The 20,350-nt window shown below is 44.6% G+C and overlaps 1 protein-coding gene across 1 annotated transcript in view; it reads right to left on the reverse strand.

The window, feature by feature from the left end:
- The window catches only part of CPZ (carboxypeptidase Z), a 1,352,173-nt gene that overhangs the window by 109,800 nt on the left and 1,222,023 nt on the right, over window positions 1–20,350 (reverse strand). Inside the window, exon 8 of the mRNA XM_044067099.1 lies at window positions 267–402. Within this exon, the coding sequence (XP_043923034.1) occupies window positions 267–402 (136 nt within the window). The remainder of the gene's footprint in view (window positions 1–266; window positions 403–20,350) is intronic.

The following is a 20,350-nucleotide window of genomic DNA, read 5'->3' on the forward strand; positions in this document are numbered from 1 at the left end:
ATACTGGAATGTTACTAAAGGTTCAAAAATTCACTTCCATTAAAATCAGTTAAAGTCTCAGATACTATTGTTACATTAGTAATAAAGAGTAAAACGAGACATACTGGAAGTCATGTTACATGCATCTAATAATAATAATAACAGTCGCTATACAGGGTCCATTGTAATATATTTCAACTACCCCAGACAAACTAAGCATAACTATGGAGAAGTTTATAGCAATTGTTAATGCATGATTATGACAATGAAAAATGAAGCATACCTACCTCCAGCAAAGCTGTACCACTCAGCTCCATTTACTATCCCACCACTCTTTGCGAATTTGCCACCACATCTATTTTCTGATTTTTCTGACATAAGAGGATGCACAGCAGCATATGCCTTTGCTAATGCTTTGAAAACCTGAAATGATAATTCATGTTTTATAGTCAATTATTTGAAGTATGCAGTAGCTATTCTTTTAAAATGTCCTTAGATAATGTATCACCCTTCCTCCTGGACAGTTATTCCTTCAGGTCAAACAAACCTTTGCAGCATGGTTCACTCCATACAATAAACTAAATAAAAATTAAACAGTACTATAAATATCAACTGTCATGTCCCTATGCTAAGAGGACCCTTTCCCTCAAGTAATCATCATGCAATATGTTTCACTGGCCCGTTGCTAGGTATAAAAACATTCTTCAGTGTGGTACATGTGAAAAGTAGTAGTGTAGGGTGAGGTGTTTCTCCTCTAGTTATTTAGATTTTTTTATTTCTTCTTTTCTGTAGCAGGGCAGGTAAAGTTGCCAAACATACTTCTTTTGTATGTCCTTACTACCTGATGGAAGTTCACAACACTTTCCCATTGGTTGTGTAATCAAGCAAAAACACATCTGACCACCCTGCAAAAGTTAAGGTCAGACTTACAGATCTGCTTTTCTCTGCAATAAGGACTTTTCCTACCTTGGGATGTTTATTGCTTTGCTCACAAGTGACCATCTAAGGGGTTGGATCCATTACTGGAATCAGTGTTACTGGTACAGCAGTTAGAACATGAGCTGTCTGTCCATACCAATCAAACCAGCGCATGTTAGGCATTCTGAATACTCTGTCACATGACAAACAAGTTTCAGCTGGAGTGTAGCCAAGATAATGGCACGAGTGAAGCAGATTTAAGTTGCTCTGTATTACTAGAAAGTTTTTGACAGGAATTTACTATCAAATGTGATGCAGTGAGTGCTAGAAGTAAATATAAATGTGTATTTTGCCTCTGGATAAAATTACAATAGTCAAAATTAATAATTAAAAAATCCTATCAGAATATACATGTCAGTTTCCAAAACTACTAGGCAAGTCACCAGCTCTACAAAACAGGATTTCCAGAAGATATTATCATCTATACAAGAAATATCCTTAAAAGAGACAGTATGGATCAAAAAGTAGAATATATATATATATATATATATATATATATATATATATATATATATATATATGTATATAAAACCCGTGTTTGCACGGGTTTGTGCACCATGCAGCGCTGCTTAGCTAGGGTTAAACTATTCCCAGCGCCATAAAGTCTGCTCTTCAGTTTTTCACTTAGAACTAGCCAGTTTCTTAGTTTTAGCACTTGAACTTGCTTCCTCTTGCTCTGCACTTGTTCAGAACTTGTTGTAAGCACTAAGTAAGCTACAAATTACCACAGCACTCAACCTTCCTCATTACCTAGATGAAAACAGTTTTAGTACTTACTTTCCTCATTTGCCTAGAGGAAAAACAGCTCCTGTACTTACTTTGCTCACTTGTCTAGAGGTTAATAGTTTTTTATTCAGGCATGTTCAAGGGTCAGCTCCTGATGCTCTCTCCTGTTTACCTGATGAATCTGGGCATCTTGTGGCAATGTAGCAATTGCCTCAAGTACACATACAACCCTCTCCTCCTACCACCCAACACTACAACCTGTGAGAGATGCACTTACCTAGCCAACCTGGACGCAAAGCTCTCTCCAACCAAGACTGAACTTGACAGTCATAGGAGAAGGTAAACACTTGCACCACACCACACCACACTCATCACATAGTCCCACTAAACCTACACCACCAAAAACCACACATAGAAACACAAAACATTCGTGGAGGCTCTCAATAATAATCTGCCCAAGCAACAGAGACCACCAAAGCAGAAACGCAAGCAGCCTCCACCCCCCCAACACAACCCATATGACACACAGCCCACAGACTCAGTGTGCCACTCAACCACAGCCCATAAGGCAAAAAGTACAGTTGTGTACACTTACCATAAATGTAGATGTTCGAGTGTCTTCACTGTTGCAGTCATCACTGTAGGGTTCTCCCCTGCCGGCAGGCAGTCCTCGGTCGGCCAGAATCCCAAAGTCTGGGTCCGGCGTCGGCTGCTCAGCCATGCTCCCTGACGTCAGTGCGCCAGGAGTACAAAGCTGGCAGCCAACGCCATGTTCTCCAGTTTTTCTTGCCCCAGATGTCAGGTGTTCCAAAATGAGTATAACCCCATACCCTTTGCAAATACACCTCAGAAGAAGGGTGAAGAAGGGAACCACACAAAAGAAAAAATAAGAAGGGACAGGAGGGAGGGTAACCCAGACTGCAACCGTGAAGACACTCGAACATCTACATTTATGGTAAGTGTACACAACTGTACTATGTTCATCGTGTTTCACTGTTGTAGTCATCACTGTAGGGTTGAATCCCAAAGCAGAAGAAAAGGGAGGCGGTCATAAACTAGAGGAGGTGGCTAAAAGGCCCTGCAAGACTGCAGAAGCAAAGCCTGCCCTTGACTTAGAGTAGAGAGGTAGATTGTAGTGCTTAGAAAAAGTATGCACTGAACTCCAAGTTGCAGCTTCCAAAATGTCATTGGTAGGTACTCCCCTGAGGAAGGCAGCTGAAGTAGCAGCAGCCCTGGTAGAATGAGTCCTAATACTTCCTGGGATTTGCTTTCCATGGTGAGAGTAACAAAATCTGATTCCATGAGCGATCCATTTAGAAATGGTCTGTTTTGAAATGGCTTTGCCTTGGGAACTTGAAGCATAAGAAACAAACAATTGCTCTGTTTTCCTGATGTTCTTGGTACTGTCCAGGTAAAAACGTAGTTGTCTGTGTACATCCAAGGAATGCAAGATCCTTTCCCCCCTATTTTGAGGATTGGGGAAAAAGGTTGGCAGGTGAATAGTTTGATTTAAAGCCACTTTGGAAACCACCTTAGGCATGAAAGTAGGATTAGTCCTTAAAGACACCCTGTCTTGGTGAAAAATAATATAAGGTTCCACAGCCATGAGAGCTTGCAACTCCGAAACTCTCCTGGCAGAGGTCAGAGCTAACAGGATGGCTGTCTTCCATGATAAAAACTTGATGTCAGATGTGGCAGCAGGCTCAAAAGGAGGCAAGGTGAGTTTTTCCAAAACATAGTTGAGATCCCAGGCTGGAATGGGTGGAGATCTAGGGGGCCTTAAATTCTTAGCTCCTCTGAGAAACTGTCTCATGAGCTGGTGGGAAAAGATTGGAGGGTCTGTATTATAATGAGCAGAGATAGCAGAGGCATGTATCTTTATGGAAGAGAAGGAGAGACCCTTATGTAATAGGTCTGTCAGGTATAGTAAAATCAGAGGAATATTAGGAATAAGAGGATCCAAATCCTGAGCATGCATCCAGGTGCAAAATCTTTTCCATTTTCCTGCATAAGATTTTCTAGTGCTAGGGCGTCTGGCTTCTAAAATGACATCCATAACCTGCTTGGGTAGGAGAGAATTAATCATAGACCCTGGATTAGCCAGGCTGAGAGTTTTGACATGAGAGTGCAGAACCTGACCCTGGTGTTGGGACAAAAGGTTTGGAGTCTGAGGTAAAACCCAAGGGGGCTCCTGAGAAAGGTTTTTCAGTGTTGGGTACCAAAATTGTCGAGGCCAATTTGGGGCCAGTAAAATTATCATCTTGGGCTTGTCCTGCTTGATCTTTAATAACACCCGTGGAAGAAGAGGTAGAGGCGGGAAGGCATACCCCGAGAGGTTTCTCCAACTGAATGATAGTGCATCCACTTTCCATGCGAGTTCGTGGAATGTCCTTGTGCAAAAAATCTGTAGTTGATGATTGAGGTGGGAAACAAAAAGATCTATGTGCGGGCATCTCCAGACTGCTGTAATCATCTTGAATATTTCGGTGTCCAGCATCCATTCGTGTGGGTCTGACAGGTTCCTGCTCAGACTGTCTGCCAGGATGTTTTGTTTCCCTGGTAGATACTGAGCTTGTAGGTCCACTTTGCAAGCTTGAGCTGTGTTCCATAGATTCATGGCTAGTCTGAAAAGGGGGTAGGAGTGTGAACCCCCTTGCTTGTTTATGTACCACATAACTGTGGTGTTGTTTGTCTGTATCAGTAGTTGTCCTGGTTGTAGAAGATTCCCAAAGGCCAATAGAGCGTTCTGAACAGCTAACATTTCCTTTAAATTGATATGCAGGTGTTTCTGATCCTTTGTCCAAAGGCCCTGCAGACATTCTTCCTGCAAATGGGCTCCCCATGCGTAATCTGAGGCGTCCGTAGTTAGTATCTGGCTGGCTGGAGGCAGACTGAAGGCTTTCCCTTTGTTTTGAATACATGCCTTGGTCCACCAAAGGAATTCCTTTTGTAGACAAGGCAGGACGGTGATCTGTGTGTCTAGACTGTGGCAATGCTGGGACCATACACTTTTTAGGTACCACTGTATTTTCCTCATATGTAGTCTTGCATATGGTACGAGAAGGATGCAGGAAGCCATGTAACCCAAAGCCTGCAGGAATTTCCTTGCAGATAGCTGAGTTAGAGACGCCAAGGTTTTGAAAGTTGAAGCCAGCTGCAATTGTTTTTCGGATGTCAGAAATGCCATCTGGGTTGTTGTGTTTAGAAGAGCACCCAGAAAAGTTATCTGTTGTGAGGGTGTCAAATTTGACATTTTTATGTTCACAGTGAATCCCAGGAACTTGAGAAGATTCTGAACAAATTCTAGATGCTGGAGTAAGACATCCTTGCTGTCTGCTTGAATAAGACAGTCATCCAGATAAGGGTAAATTTGAATTCCCTTGAGTCTGCAATAAGCTACTACTGGTGCCAGGCATTTGGTGTAGACCCTAGGCGCAGTAGACAATCTAAAGGGCAGCGCAGAGAATTGATAGTGCCTCGATCCGGCCTTGAACCTGAGGTATTTTCTGCACTCCTGTCTGATAGGAATGTGTAAATAAGCCTCCTTTAAATCCAATGTTACCATCCATGCATTTTTGCTCAGCATTGGAAATAGCTGCTGCAGAGTAAGCATCTTGAGTTTTGGTATCTCCAGAAAAGTGTTCAAGACTGACAGATCCAGGATGGGTCTCCATGAATTTTGCTTTCTGGGGACTAGAAAGAGCCTTGAGTAAAAACCTTGCCCCATTTCTGAAAGTGGAACCAGTTCTTTGGCCTTCATAGCCAAAAGGGCTTCCACCTGGTTTAAGGCCTCTAACCATTGATGTTTTGGTAGATCCGGCCATCCGTTTGGTCTTGGTAGGGTATGAAAATGGAATTTGTAACCTCTTGAAACCACATCCAGAACCCACTTGTCTTGGGTTATGTAAGTCCAATTTAGGTGAAAAAGAGAGAGTTTTCCTCCGAGAGGGGCTTCCAGGCAAGAAGTTCCTGCAGCCCAGCAGAGGGAGTCATTGAGCCTGTTTTCTATGAGCTTGAGGTCTGTCCTCTCCACCCCTAGGGGTGGAAGCAGTCCACTGTCTTGGTCTGTAGGAGGACTGCGTTTTCCTCTGGAGCGTCTGTATCTACCCCTCTGAGGCCTGTCTGAATTGGGAAAGGACCAATTTTTAGTTGGCCAATTCCTACTAAATCTGGGGGGCTGTACTTGTAAGAAATCCTTAACCGTTTGCATGGATTTTGCCTTGTCCTCCATCTTCTTTATCACCTCTTCAGCCTTAGATCCAAACAAAACATTATACTGAACAGGAGCATCCAGTAACTTAGCTTTCACTTGATCCGGCACGTTTTGTTCCTTTAACCAAGCATGTCTTCCAATGACTGTGCCAGAGGCAGCAGCCCTACAAGAAGCCTCCAAGGCATCAAAACCACAGTGTAAACCATGCTTCCCTACTTGTTCAGTGGCATGCATTAAATCATGTAATTCCTTACTATCTGCACAAGCGGAAATGGAAGCTAGCTTTTGTTTCAAAACAGACAGTAGAAATTGCTGGTATTTCAGCATATGAAATTGACAGTTTAAAGCCCTAGTAGATAAAGTTGCAGAAGTGTACACTTTTTTGCCCCATCTCTCTAAAGCTCTGGAATGCTTCTCTGTGGGAATGGGGTTTTTAGCAGAAGCAGCCTTAACCACCTTAGGGCCCTGAGAAATGGTTTCAGGATCAGCAGTAGGATTCCTGTATAAGAACTGGTGAGAATCAGGAAAGTACAGTTTTGTACCTTATGTAAAATGTAGATGTATGTCCACGTCATCACAATGCAGCATAACTGTCAAGCCAGGCAGCCCCTCAGTCGGCAGCAGTCCCTCAGTGGGCAAGCCCAAAGTCGCTTCGTCGTGACTTCATCCGGTGACGCCATCTCTGTTGGTCTTCGGCATAAAGGCAAGGCATCAATTCATTTCCTCTTTAGTTTCCCTGTCCAGCCATAAGCCCTCTTGAAGGAAGGCTAAAATTTAGATACCAATGTTGTTTCCAAAAAAGATAGTAAAAACAAAAAAAATAATGTAAAAATAATGTATACCAAACAAATACACCACAAAGACTCCCCCCCACCACCTAGCTTAGAGGAGGGTAAATTACCACCCAGGGGAGGAAGGGAGGAGGAGGAGGGAGACTGCAGATGCTATCCCATCAGTGACATCATGTACATTTATGGTAGGTGGTAGGTACAAAACTGTACATGATCCTCATGCATGTGCAGGCAAGTCATAACAACTGGGTAGAATACCCAAGAGGGGAGAGGGAGAGGATAAAATTGTTATGGTGTGAGGATCCTTGCAGTACAGCAGTGGCAAACCCTGCTCGGGATCTGGAATATAGAGGCAAATTATAATGCTTGGCAATCCTAATTTCCTTCCCATTTGGAAGTTGTCTTCCAGGCTTCCTTTTTTTTTTGTTCCTGTTTAGTGTAGGCTAGGCTAGTCTGGTCAGTCTTTTATCTACTTTTTGTTTTTCCCCTCTGTTTTGTGGGTTGGGAAAAGGTATGCAGCAGTATGATGTATTCTTTCCCCTCTTCTTTGTGGGTTGTAGAAGGTAGTATGTGCAGGTGGATTTACCTCATGGACACTATCTTGAGGAAGATGATTAGGAAGGATTTGAGATCAGTGCACTGCACCATCTTTGCCTGGATTAGCTGCAGTATTAACTGCCATTAAGGCCAGTAGTTTCTGAAGTCCTTGCTGAAGTGGCTGCCAGTTGCTGCTGGTTCATGTTCAAGGGTTCTAGCACAAAGTTCAAGTGCCCAAGCTAGTGTGGCAATGGTGGTTTTGGTGGTTTTCAAGGATTCTTCTGGCCTGAAGTCTTTCCTGAGTTTTACATTCTTGATTCAGGTGGAGAACTGAGCATTCGTGCGAAAAAAAACAGGTGGATCAAGTCTAGATTCAGGATATATAGGATGCATGTGTCTTGATGGAGGGAGCCATATAGGCTTGGAATGTGAGAGCATACAATGCTTTTTCTCATCTTTTAGGTGTCATCCAAGTTTTTCCATTTTCCTGCATAGTCCCTTCTTGTTGAAGGTTCTTTTTTCTCCCTGCATGCTTCTCTTTAATGTCTTGTCAAGTAATGTCTTTTAATTTTCTGTTAGCTGTTCTGGATTAGCTTTTGCTATGTGATTAGGCCGAGATTCATGATGTGCAGTGGTTTAGGTTTGGGTTTGGATGCATGTCAAAGTTCCTGATTTGAGTTAGTCAGGCACATTCCAGGTGTGCATATTGTACATTGGTACGAGTGGCCAGGTGGCCCGTACCAGTGTTGCTCTGACCTTCTTCCTTGATTTTCCTTGATCCTCTTGTGTACCTTTCCTTGATTGGGAAAAGGTGTGTAGTCATGGAAGAGGTGTGGGAATGCATATGCTGTTAGGCCTCCCAGCTGAAGGAGAGCTAACTCTTTCAGTGGGTGTGTGGTGGTTGAGCTGATTTTGAAATTTTGGGTGCTTGAGAGGTGAGGGGTGATTCTTTAATATCATCCATTGAGCATTCCTTGTTCGATAACTGTCGGATTTGTGGTTGTGTATCCATTCATAAGTTGTCATTGTGGTTCTGCTTAATATGTCTGCTAGGAGTATTTTCTTTTTCTACAAATATTGCCTGTAACTGGATGTTGGATCTTGTAGCTTGTTCCAAGGCGCCCAAAAGTCAAGCCATAGGGTATGGATGAGTGCCTCCTTGTTTGTTGGATGTACCACATGAACTGGCCTTGTGCCCTCTTATCATCAACTTCTTTCCTGGTTGAAAATGGTCTTTTTGGATTGCTTTTTTTTTTTTGTGCATTTTTTGGTGCGGTTGATGTGGTGCAGTTGAAGTTGATCAGCCCATTGTGCCGCACGCATTTGTCCAGCATGTGGGCCCCCATCCTAGTCTGGAAGGCCTGTTGTGATGATGGGGTTGCCTTGACATTTGAAAGGGTAGGTAGCTGGGGTTTGACTGGCATGCCTGAGCCACCATAGGAACTCTGTTTTAAGCATGGTTTGGAAGTGGAATTTTTGTTCTCTAGGCTGTGTGTGTGGGGGGACCATAAATTTTAGGTACTGTAGTTTTCTTTTCATGTAGTCTGGCAAGTGGGACCAAGATCATATGATGCCATGAGCCCAAGGCCAAGACCTGCAGTACTGCTGTTAACTTTGTTCTTGTTTTGTTTGTAAGTGCCAAGAAGTAAAGTTCTTTCTTTTTGTTTCTGTTTAGAATGCCCATTTGTTTTACTGTGTCCAAATTCAGCTTCAAGAATGTCCTGTTTGGGGATGGTTATCAGCTTGACTTTTTGTAAATTGACTGTATCCCAGTGCTTGTAGCAAGTAAATGACCCTTTGTAAATCTGTTGTCAGCTTGCTTTTGTTTTGTCCCCTTAGCAGGGCAGTGGTCCAGGGTAGTAAATTTTTGAATTCCCTGAAGTCTGCAATGGGCGTTACCTTGGAAGGGAGGAGTATAACCTTTTAGTCTGTTTTATTGTTAATTGTTGTCTGCTTCTGGTAGCATAACTGTATTATCTTTTGCTAGAGCCCTGTGTTTCTTGGTTTCCTCTGTTTTGATTTGGCATCATTTTTGGTGTTCTTTGGGTGTGGTGTGGTGACGGAACCTGTAACCTTGATTCATGGTTTGTAAATCCACTTTGATTTTATGAGTGCCGTTTCTTTGAAAATAAGGTTAATTTGCGCCTAATGGAGCTGCTATTTGTTCCTGCCAGTTTCGCTGCAAGAAATCTTGAACCGCTTTGAAAGGGTAGAACCTGCGCACCTTTAACTTTCTTGCCATAGATTTTGCCTTCATTCCCACTTTCATAATATCCTTCTTATCACTCTGCCAACTTACTTGCATCTAATATAGAGCCTCTTAATAACTTAACTTTAACATGATCCGTCCTGTGCCACCTTTAGCCATGCATACCTTCAGTCATCGTGCCATCAATGCTACATACCATCATGAAGCCATAAGTTTTTTTGTATGCCATTTTTTGATAATATGTAACCCGTGTACAAGAGATTATGTATTCTATGAAATATTTCTTTGAGAATAGAGCATGTGTAGGCCTGCTTTTCCATAACTGATTGCCCCATCTGTCTAATGACCTGGCTTTGAGAGGTTAGCTATCTTTAGCTGGCTACATCTGTCTAGAGCTGAGGTAGACCTTGGGATATAGGGTGTCTAATGACCTGGCTTCCTTCAGAAGTGGGTCTGGATAGCTATGGTCCTGTAAAATCTGTCTGGTTTGGCAGGGGCTGGAGGTAATCTGGGGGGTTGTAATGAGGCATCAAGGTCTCATCCACCACAAAAGAACAGGAGGTATAGCTAAGGGCCTGCAATGTGATGCAAGGCAGAAGGTCCTGAAGAGTCTGGAGGATACAGAGAGGCTGTGAGGTTGCCATTGGGGCCTGTGCTGTGGTCTGTGCCCAAAGGAGAATTCCTCTGGTGGGAGTCTGAAAATTGAATTGCTACATTTCTGTGGTCTTCGCAATTGGAAAAATTTCCCAAAGGCTCAATTCCCTCTGATTATTCAGCTGGAAGATCTTCAATTGCAGGGCTATTCAGGGGATTGGAGAAAGGAGCCTCTATTGGTCACTGGCTGAGGGGCTCTGCGGGGGGCTCCTCTCAGTGTGATGGAATCAGGGGCCTGCCAAGGGTCTTGAGGGCTGATTTGAGGCGTCATTAAAGAATTTGAGGGAGGCAGATGTGGTGAATTAAATCTTGGCACAGTTTGCTTGTTTGAGGGCTTTGAACTTGGCCTGGCTGTAGGGTGGAGCAGGCAGGCTGAGGCAGGTTTGGCTGCTTTAGCCCTGGGCCGCTGAGCACCTGGTAATGGCTGCTGAGGCCTAGCAGTGGGACGACTGGATTAGACATTCAAAATTTGCTGTCTGATAATTCCGGCAGTAACCACCGTAGTGGAGTAAAAGAGATCAGTCATTGTAGAGTGGTAGCAGTTTGACACCGTGATTTGCTTAACCATGGTTTTTTTCTTCGCTTCATGGTTGTTGACCGGGTGTTTTGAGTCACCTTGGTTTCGCCGGAAGTTTGGGTGGTAGTGGGACCATCGGCGGCATAATATCGAATTAAAATCAGTAACCGAAAAAAAACTCCGACGCGAAATCAGAACTCAAACTGACCGACGAAGAAGCCAATCACAGGGCCGCTCGCCGTGCTCACGTCATGCCGCTGGGGGCGGCTGTCATGTAAAATAAAATAAGAAAGGCAGTACAATAAGAGGTTAAATCTTTATGAGGTATTTTTTTTTTCTTAAACAAGGCTGAACTTTTCGAGAGGCGAAAGGAGTAAGAAAGGGTACCAGTCTTAAGTTCGAATTTGGGTAGAAGTAATCTCTGGATCAACCGACCGGCACTTGCGAACAGCTTCTGGCTTTGGCGAGCTGCTAGCTTCGGGGAAGAAGACTGGGGGATGGATGGCTGATGCCTACCAACAACAGAGATGGCAGAGATGACGGTGAAGTAACAGCGATAGAAGCCGACCCGACTTTGGGGATCCAACCCCGAGGGGAGGCTGCCTGACAGGACAACCCAGTTGTTATGACTGCAGATGCATCCATGAAGGACATCCTTATAATATCTGTCTGGCTTAGCAGGAGCTGGAGGAAAAGAGTCAGGAGTTAAGTTAGCCTCAGAAAAGGCATCATCCACAATATCCAAAATAGGAGGAATAGCCAGTGGTCTATGTCGGGGAAGAAGAAGAAAATCCCTAGGTCTTTTCTTAGATTCCGAGTACTTCTGTCCTTCCCAGTGAAAATGTTCCCTCATTTCGTGTAAAGTTTCCCCAAATGAAAAATCCTCAGGGGGAGAAGCTGAAGGAATGGATTCCTCAGCATCAGAGTCCTCATAAGGAAGGAAAGAATAATCCTGGTCAGAAGAAGACACTGAAGAAACAGATGCCTGATCAGAAGAGTCATAATACAATTCCTGCCTTCTTGGCCTTTTATCTGGAGGGGGATGTGAACCCCTAATCATGGTAAGTAAGTCCTCCGCCATCTTAAGTAACTGTTTTTGGGACTTGGGTCCCGGATCAGAAGAGGCCTGGGCTGAAGTCTTAGATTTGGAAGGAGTCTTTGCCTTTGTCTTTGGCTTTGCCTTTATCAGAAGCTGTGTAGGCCTGAAAAACCCCTCGGAAGCCGGTACCTGCCCAGCGGCTCCGGACCCATCCGAAGGAGCATTGTCCGAAGGTCCTGCAACTGAAATACTCAAAGGCCTAGTTGGCTCCTCGTGGGAGTCCGTTACGGCCATCGGTTCCGAAATGGCTGACGACAGGGGCTGCGAAAGCGCCTCACTGACGGCTGAATCTGAAGCTGGCTCTGCTTGTAAAACGTCGTCTGTTTTGGACCTCGGAGGCCTGTCTTTATCCTTGCGTCGTTTGTGAACTCCGGTAGTCGGAAGCGTGTCCGACGACATTTTGTAATTAAATTGCCTACCGAAATAATGAAAAGCAAAATCGTACCTTCGTTTAATCGTACGTTGATTAAATCTAGCACAAAACCGACAACTAGCTATGTCGTGGTCAGGGCCTAAGCAAGGAATACAGTAAGAATGGAAATCCTTATGAGGGATTTGCTTCCCACAAGAAATACAATTATTAACTTTTTCTGACATCGGACTTAAGTACGTAAAAAAAAATAGTCAGGAGTCAGCCGACCAGCACTTGCGAACTGCTTTCACCGCACTGCAAGAAAGACTGGAGAACATGGCGTCGGCTGCCAGCTTTGTACTCCTGGCGCACTGACGTCAGGGAGCATGGCTGAGCAGCCAACGCCGGACCCAGACTTTGGGATTCTGGCCGACCGAGGACTGCCTGCCAGCAGGGGAGAACCCTACAGTGATGACTGCAACAGTGAATCACTATGAACATCAACGTACCCAACATACTAGTCATATGTGACTCTATAGTCAGGCACACTCATGTCCCACTCACCAAGCTAAACAAGGAGAAGGTTACTGTCAGCTGCCTGTCGGGTGCCAAGATCCACCACATAACCCACACACTCAGGTCACTCCACAACAAGTACAAATATGACTCTGTCATTGTCCATGTTGGTGTGAACAACCTGAGACATATCTCCCTGGACTACATGAAGAGAGACATGGAAGAGCTCTCTGATCTTGTAGCCCAGGCAGGTATGACCCTAGTCCTGAGCGGCATCCTGCCTTCACCCAGAATGATACCACAGTACAAGGACAAAATGATTGACTTCAACAACTGGCTAAGCTTCTGGTGTCATTCTAAGTGGATCCAGTATCTGTCTGCCTGGGACGACATGGTCGACAGACCACTATGCTTTGCCAGAGATGGCATGCACCTGTCGCCCCTGGGATTCCAGATACTGGCTAAGGCTCTTGCCACCCCATAGTGAATTTTTTAGGAAAGGTTAAAATGACAAATTCACCATCGTTACAATTACAGACAAGCAAAAACTGAGGGTAATGCTACTCAATGCTAGAAGTCTAAACCTCAAAATGCACACACTCAAGGCACTCCTTAAAATGGAGAACATAGATATCTGTGCAGTAACTGAGACCTGGTTCAAGGCTCCAGAGAGCACCCCTGCATTTCGCCTATAACTCATACCACACCTTTCGGCCATCTAACCTGGACCAGAACACTAAAGGCGGAGGTGTGTTCATATTCATTAAGGATATCCACACCTCCAGGCTAGTTGCTCAGCATAATGCATCTGAGACTATCCAGCTGCAACTTACTCTGGGCAATACTGCAATCCAAAATGCAGCTTGCTACAGATCCCCCACCATGCCCCAGGATTCCCACTCCTCTTTTCTTGATATACTGGAAAATATTAGGGTTCAACCACACACCCTAATAATGGGCGATTTCAACTACCCCATCATTAACTGGGAAAACTACTTATGTTAGCTGTTCAAGAGAAGGTCAACAGTTGCACCACACCACATGGAACACATAGCCCTCCAGAACAAACACCAGCACTGCCTTCACATAAAAACACAAACCACACACCCACCTTCACAGAGGCTCTCAATAGAAATCTACATAAACAGCAGAGACCTCCAAGGCAGTAACGCACTTGACCACCACAACACAACACTAATCATCAGACACATAACTCTCCTAAACAGTGTGCCACTCAATCAAAGCCTCTAAGGCAAAACAGCATGCCCAACACCTAGTCACAGGTTGAATAAGAAGAAAGTAACAGTCAGCTGCCTGTCAGGTGCCAGGATCTGCCACATAACGCATGCACTCAGGTCCCTCGACAACAGGTACAACTATGACTCTGTTATTGTACATGTGGGTGTGAATGACTTGAGACATACCTTGCTGGACTACATGAAAAGGGACATGGAGGAGTTCTCGGGTTATGTAGCCCAGATGGGTATGACTCTAGCCCTGAGCAGCCTCCTATCATCACCCAGAATGATACCACAGTACAAGCAGAAAATTATTGATTTCAACAACTGGCTAAGTTTTTGATGTCATTCTAAGGGGATCCAGTATCTGTCTGCCTGGGATGACATGACTGACAGATCAAGATGCTTTGCCAGAGATAGCCTGTATCTGTCACCCCTGGGCTTCTGGATAATGGCCAAGGCTCTTGCCACCTCTATAGTGCCTTTTTTAGGTGGTGTTCCAAAGACCAAATTACCACCGTAACAGTTACAAACAAATGCAATCCGAGGGTCATGCTGCTCAATGCTAGAAGTCTAAATGCACTCACTGGAAGGACTCCTTAAAATGGAGAACATCGACATTTGTGCTGTAAGAGAGACTGGTTCAAGGCAGCAAATAGCACACCTGCACTACCAGGCTATAACTCATTCCACACCTTTTAGCCCCAGAACATGGATCGAAGCTCCAAAGGCGGTGGTATTTACATATTCATAAAGGAAGTGCACACCTCCAGACTGGTAGCCCAACATGACGCATCAGAGATACTTCAGGTGCAGCTAACATTGGGTAAGACAGCGATTCAGGTCGTAGCCTGCTATAGGTTCCCAACCATGACCTCAAGATTCACACTCCATGTTCCTAAGCATCCTGGAGAATATTAGGGTCCAACCTAACCCTCTCATACTGGGTGACTTCAACTACCCCTCCATTAACTGGGAAAACTACTCATGTACCAATACACTTGCCCAACGTTTCCTGGACCAGCTCATTCTTACACCCACTAGAGGTAGCAACATCCTTGACCTGGTCATTACTAACATGGGTGACCGCTGCTCTGTACCAATAGTCATCTCCTCCCTTGTTAGATCCGACCAAAAACTAATCAACTTGGAAATCCACATCCCTCCCCCGACAAAGGTAACCAGCATGAATAACTCCATAGCTAACTTTGAGCTCCTAAAAACAGAGGTGGCTAACTTCACGGCACCCATGCAACTGGAGAACAGCTGCATGACTGCCGAATCCTACACTAATGCCCAGTACAAACACGTACACAAATGTATGGATCTCGCCATACCCAACAGAACCAAGACGCTCTCCTCCAAAAAAAAGGAAGTCAATCTGGTGGTCCCCTGCCGTAAACAAACTCTACAACAGAAGGAGGAAACTGATGAGAAATAAGGTGAAGTCCCAGGACTGGAAAAACTCCCTTATCAGCCTCCACAAAAAGTTGAGATCCCTCATCAAATCCTCTAAAGCTAGCTATGAAAACAGAATTGCAGCAGATAGTAAAGACAACCACAAGGCCTTCTATAGCTTTGTAAAGAATCTCCACGGCAATACCCAGATTTGCTCAGAGCTGTTGCACAATGGCATCTCCTATACCAAGCCAACAGATACAGCCAATATACTGGCAGACAGATTCATTGCCAACTTTACCCCTCTCTTCTCACCAAAGGACCAATCACAAAACCAGTAGATTGCCAGGCACCCAGTATTACTGCTGCACAGGTTAAAACAGCACTGTCCAAGGCCAAGAATACAGCTTCTATGGGACCTGACAATTTCCCTGGCTGTGTTCTACATGAACTACAGAGTGAACTGGCACCTCTCACCTATGTGCCCTGTTCAATCACAGCCTCATCTCAGGCTTTGTCCCTACTGAATGGCACACTGCTACAGTCATCCCTCTCCACAAAGGAGGAGCAACTACAGATCCTGGGAACTATCGCAGCATTAGCCTGACAAGTCTGATATGCAAAGCTATGGAATGCATCATCATGGACCTAATAAACAAAGATAAAGGGAACCTCCACACTCTAGATCCCACACAGTTTGGTTTTGTGAAGGATAGATCATGCCTACTCAACCTGGGCAACTTCTTTGTGTCAGTCACCAGAGCTGTGGATGAAGGTAAGGTGGTTCATACAGCCTACCTTGATCTGGCCAAAGCCTTTGATACCATTCCTCACTCAGGAACCATAGAAAAACTCACTAAGGTAGGTATTAACCCCTATATCACTAGGTGGGTTGCAAACTGGCTCACAGATAGAATCCACAATGTGAAAGTAGCTGACTCCAAGTCAGACTGTTGACCAGTCACTAGTGCAGTCACACAGGGTTTGGTCCTGGGTCCTTTCCTGTTTGGTATCTACTGCTCTGAAGTCCAGGCCAACACGAAGGGACACTGGTTGACAAAGTTCGCAGACGAATGCAAGCTGGGAGCCATAATTAATTCCCCAAGTGATGTAGACATCCTACAGAAAGGCCTCACTTAGACCAATAACTGGTGTCAGAAGCATGGCCTTAATCTCAATGCCAAAAAAATGTGTCATCATCTCCTTTGGGAAAAACCCAGTTCCCATGAATTACCACATCGATGGTAGTCCACTGAACACAGAAGGCGTCATAAGAGATCTGGGAACACAGGTTGACAGCAACCTCTCTTTTGACCACCACATTGCCACTGTGGTCAGAAAGTCCTTCTATGTGGCACATCTCATTACTAACGGTTTTGCATCCAGGAAGAAAGAGGTCATTGTCTCCCTCTACTCTTACCTCATTAGTCATTGAGTACAATGTCCCATTTGGCATGTACCTCACTAGACACCTACAACAACTGGAGAGGCCGCAAAAAATACCTCACAAAGAGGATCTTAGGCCTTAAACACTTGTCCTTTATGGACAGATTCAAAAACCTCCAACTATTCTCTGTCTCATATCGCCTACTTAGAGGCGATCTCTGCTTGACTTACAAAGCCATGTCTGACCTAGCTCTGTTGGAAATGTTACATCTAAAGAAATCCCAATCCCTCCTCACGACACACTTCAGAGACCACAACCTCATTACCACAATCAACAGAACAAGCTGGAGGGACAGGTTCATAACCCAGAGACTGCCTATACTATGGAATAGACTTTCCATACATGTCAAGAGGAGAACCTCACTGGCCCTCTTCAAGAGAAATCTTGATGAGTGGACGGGAAATAGAAAATTCACCCTGGGGATCACTCCAGTGGCTCTACTTGACAGAGGCACTGGGAACTAAGGTCAGGTGGCATAATGCCAAGGTAACCCTATGGGCTAGGCTTGTAAAGGCTCCAGGGCCATTAGCCTAGTACACACCTATGAACCTATGTACCAACTCCTTCGCTCAACACTTTCTGGAATTCATAAATTCCAATGCCCTGGATCAACTTAACCACACCCCCACCAGGGGCAGGAATATCCTAGACCTAGTCATTACCAACATGAGTGACTGGTGTTCCACACCTGAAGTCAATTCCTAGTTGGTCAGATCCGACCATAAGCTAATCACTCCAGATATCTACATCCCGCCCGCCCTCCCCATTAAGGAAATCAGTGTAAAAAATTTATCCAACGCTGTCATGCTTCTTAAGGCAAATGTGGCGAACTTCATGACACCCATGCAGAAGGACAATACAGTTACGACTGCTGAATCTTACACAAATGCACTCTATAAGCACTTACACGAGTGCAGGGATCGTGCTATTCCTAACAGAACCAAGATGCTTTCCTCCAAAAAAAAGGAAGCCAATCTGGTGGTCCCCTGCCATAAACAAACTCTACAAAAAAGGAAGAAACTGTTACAAAAGAGTAAAATCCCATGAGTGGAGCAACTCCCTGGTCAGCCTCAGTAAGAAGCTGAGATCCCGCATAAAATCCTCCAAAGCTAGCTACAAAAACAAAATCGCCCTTGATTCTAAGGACAACCACAAAGCATTCTATAGCTGCATCAAGAATCTCAATGGCAACACCCAGATCTGCTCTGAGTTACAGCACAATTCCATGAAAATTACAGAACCAGCTGACACTGCCAACATCCTGGCAGATAGGTTCAGTGCTAACTTTACCCCCCTCTCACGCCCTAAAAGGCCCATATCTATACCAGAAGAATGCAGAGTCCTTGTAATCTCAACTACGGAGGTTAAAACTGCACTCTCTAAAGCCAAGAACACAGCATCTATGGGAAGGGACAACATTCCAGGCTGCGTTTTACAAGAACTTCAGAATGAACTGGCTCTCCATCTAAGCACCATGTTCAATCATAGCCTCACGTCAAGCTTTGTGCCCACTAAATGACGCACAGCAACAGTTATCCCAGTCTATAAAGGGGGAGCCACCACGGACTCCGGGAACTATCGCCCTATTAGCCTGATGAGCCTCGTCTGTAGGACCATGGAATGTATCATCATGGAACTTATAAACAAAGACATTGGTAACCTCCAAACCCTGGACCTACCCAGTTCGGGTTTGTGAAGGGAAAAGCATGGCTTCTGAACCTGATCGACTTCTTTGAAGCAGTCACCAAAGCCGTAGACGAAGGTAAGGTGGTTCACACAGCCTATCTTGACCTCGCCAAAGCCTTCAACACCATGCCCCATTCTGGAATTATGGATAAACTCACTATATTAGGTATAAATCCCTATGTCACAAGATGGGTTACCAACTGGCTCACTGACAGAACCCACACTGTAAAAGTTGCAGACTCCAAATCTGACTTCAAACCAGTGACAAGTGGAGTACTACAGGATTCAGTCCTGGGTCCTCTCCTGTTTGGTATCTACTTTGAAGTACAGGCTACCACAGAAGGTCTCCGGCTAACGAAGTTCGCAGATGACTGCAAACTAGGAGCCACAGTCGAGTCCCCAAACGATGTGGGCATCCTAAAGAAGGGCCTCACTGAGACAGACGCCTGGTGTCAGAGCCATGGCCTCAAGCTCAATGTCAAAAAGTGCACTGTCATCCCCTTTGGTAAAAACTCTGTACCCAAGAACTACCACACAGGGGGCAGTTTACTTAATGTCGAATGTATGATAAGAGACCTTGGGACCCAGGTGGACAGTAGTCTCTCCTTTGATAATCACATCACCACAGTAGTCAGGAAATCCTTCTACGTGGCACAACTCAACACGAAAGGGTTCTCATCCAGGAAAAAAGAGGTCATTGTTCCCTTCTACTCGTCACTCATTAGACCCATTATAGAGTACAATGCCCCTTTTGGAATTTACCTCACAAGACATCTGCAACAGCTGGAAAGGCTGCAGAAGTACCTCAACAAGAGGATTACCAGCCTCAAACAGATGCTCTACACTGACTGTCTCACTTACATACAAAGCTATGTCAAACCCAGAGCTGTTGGACATGCTACACCTAAAGAAATCCCAATCCCTCCGAGCTATGCACTCTGGGGACCTAAACCTTGTCACCACAATAAAAAGAAAATGCTGGAGGGATAGATTCCAGTCCCAAAGACTTCCCATACTCTGGAAAAAACTACCCATCTATGTCATGCAGAGTTCCACATTAGCACTCTTCAAGAAAAATCTTGATGAGTGGATGGGAAATAGGAAATTCACCCTGGGGATCACTTCTGTGGCTCTGCTCAACAGAGGCACAGCACAATTACTTTTTTGGGTGGCTAGGGTTACTTAGACCCTTGGGCCGATAACCTAGTACCTACCTATGAACCGATATATATATATATATATATCTATATATATATATATATATATATATATATATATATATATATATATATATATATATATATATATATATATATATATATATATATATATATACTTATATGGTTCTACCTGACATACCGAAACCACACGTCCCTGACAACCACATCACCGACACCACGTATTCGACAGTCCAGTCCAACAAATAAAACCACATACACACCAATTAAAAATAAATAAACGGTACACAACAAACAAAACCCCCCCATACTGCACACACCACAATAGCAATTATTAAAAACAAAACACATCCCCATTCCACAAACCACACACACAACACAAGCACACCAAGCCCACACTAAAACACCTAACACTACACTACCTTACCCTCACTTCCCTAACTCACCTAACCCCTAACCTGCTCCCTATCGCCCCTAACCTAATAACTCTACCCTACTAACCCCTACCTCCTAACCCTAAACCCAAACTAAAACCCCTATCCCCTTCCCCCCCCTACCTAAACTCAATAACTCCTACCCACCCCCCTAACCCCCCTAAACTTAACTCAACCAACCCTCCCCCCAGACCCAGCCAACCCCACCTTACCCTGCCTCGCACTCTAACGCGTCCGTACTACGCATACTCACACAGCCTTTCCCCATGTCGGCATCCCGGTCTTCTGCATTAGATGTTCTGCAACCCGATTCGCGTCTTTCGGTCGGTCTTTTTTCTTCTGATTTCTGCTCCGAATTCCGCTGTCGGTCTTCTGCGCTGTCGACGAAGTCAGGTAGA

This window comes from Protopterus annectens, chromosome 3.part1 (genome assembly GCF_019279795.1).
Source record: "Protopterus annectens isolate FY-2018-M chromosome 3.part1, PAN1.0, whole genome shotgun sequence".
NCBI classification, from domain to species: Eukaryota; Metazoa; Chordata; order Ceratodontiformes; family Protopteridae; genus Protopterus; species Protopterus annectens.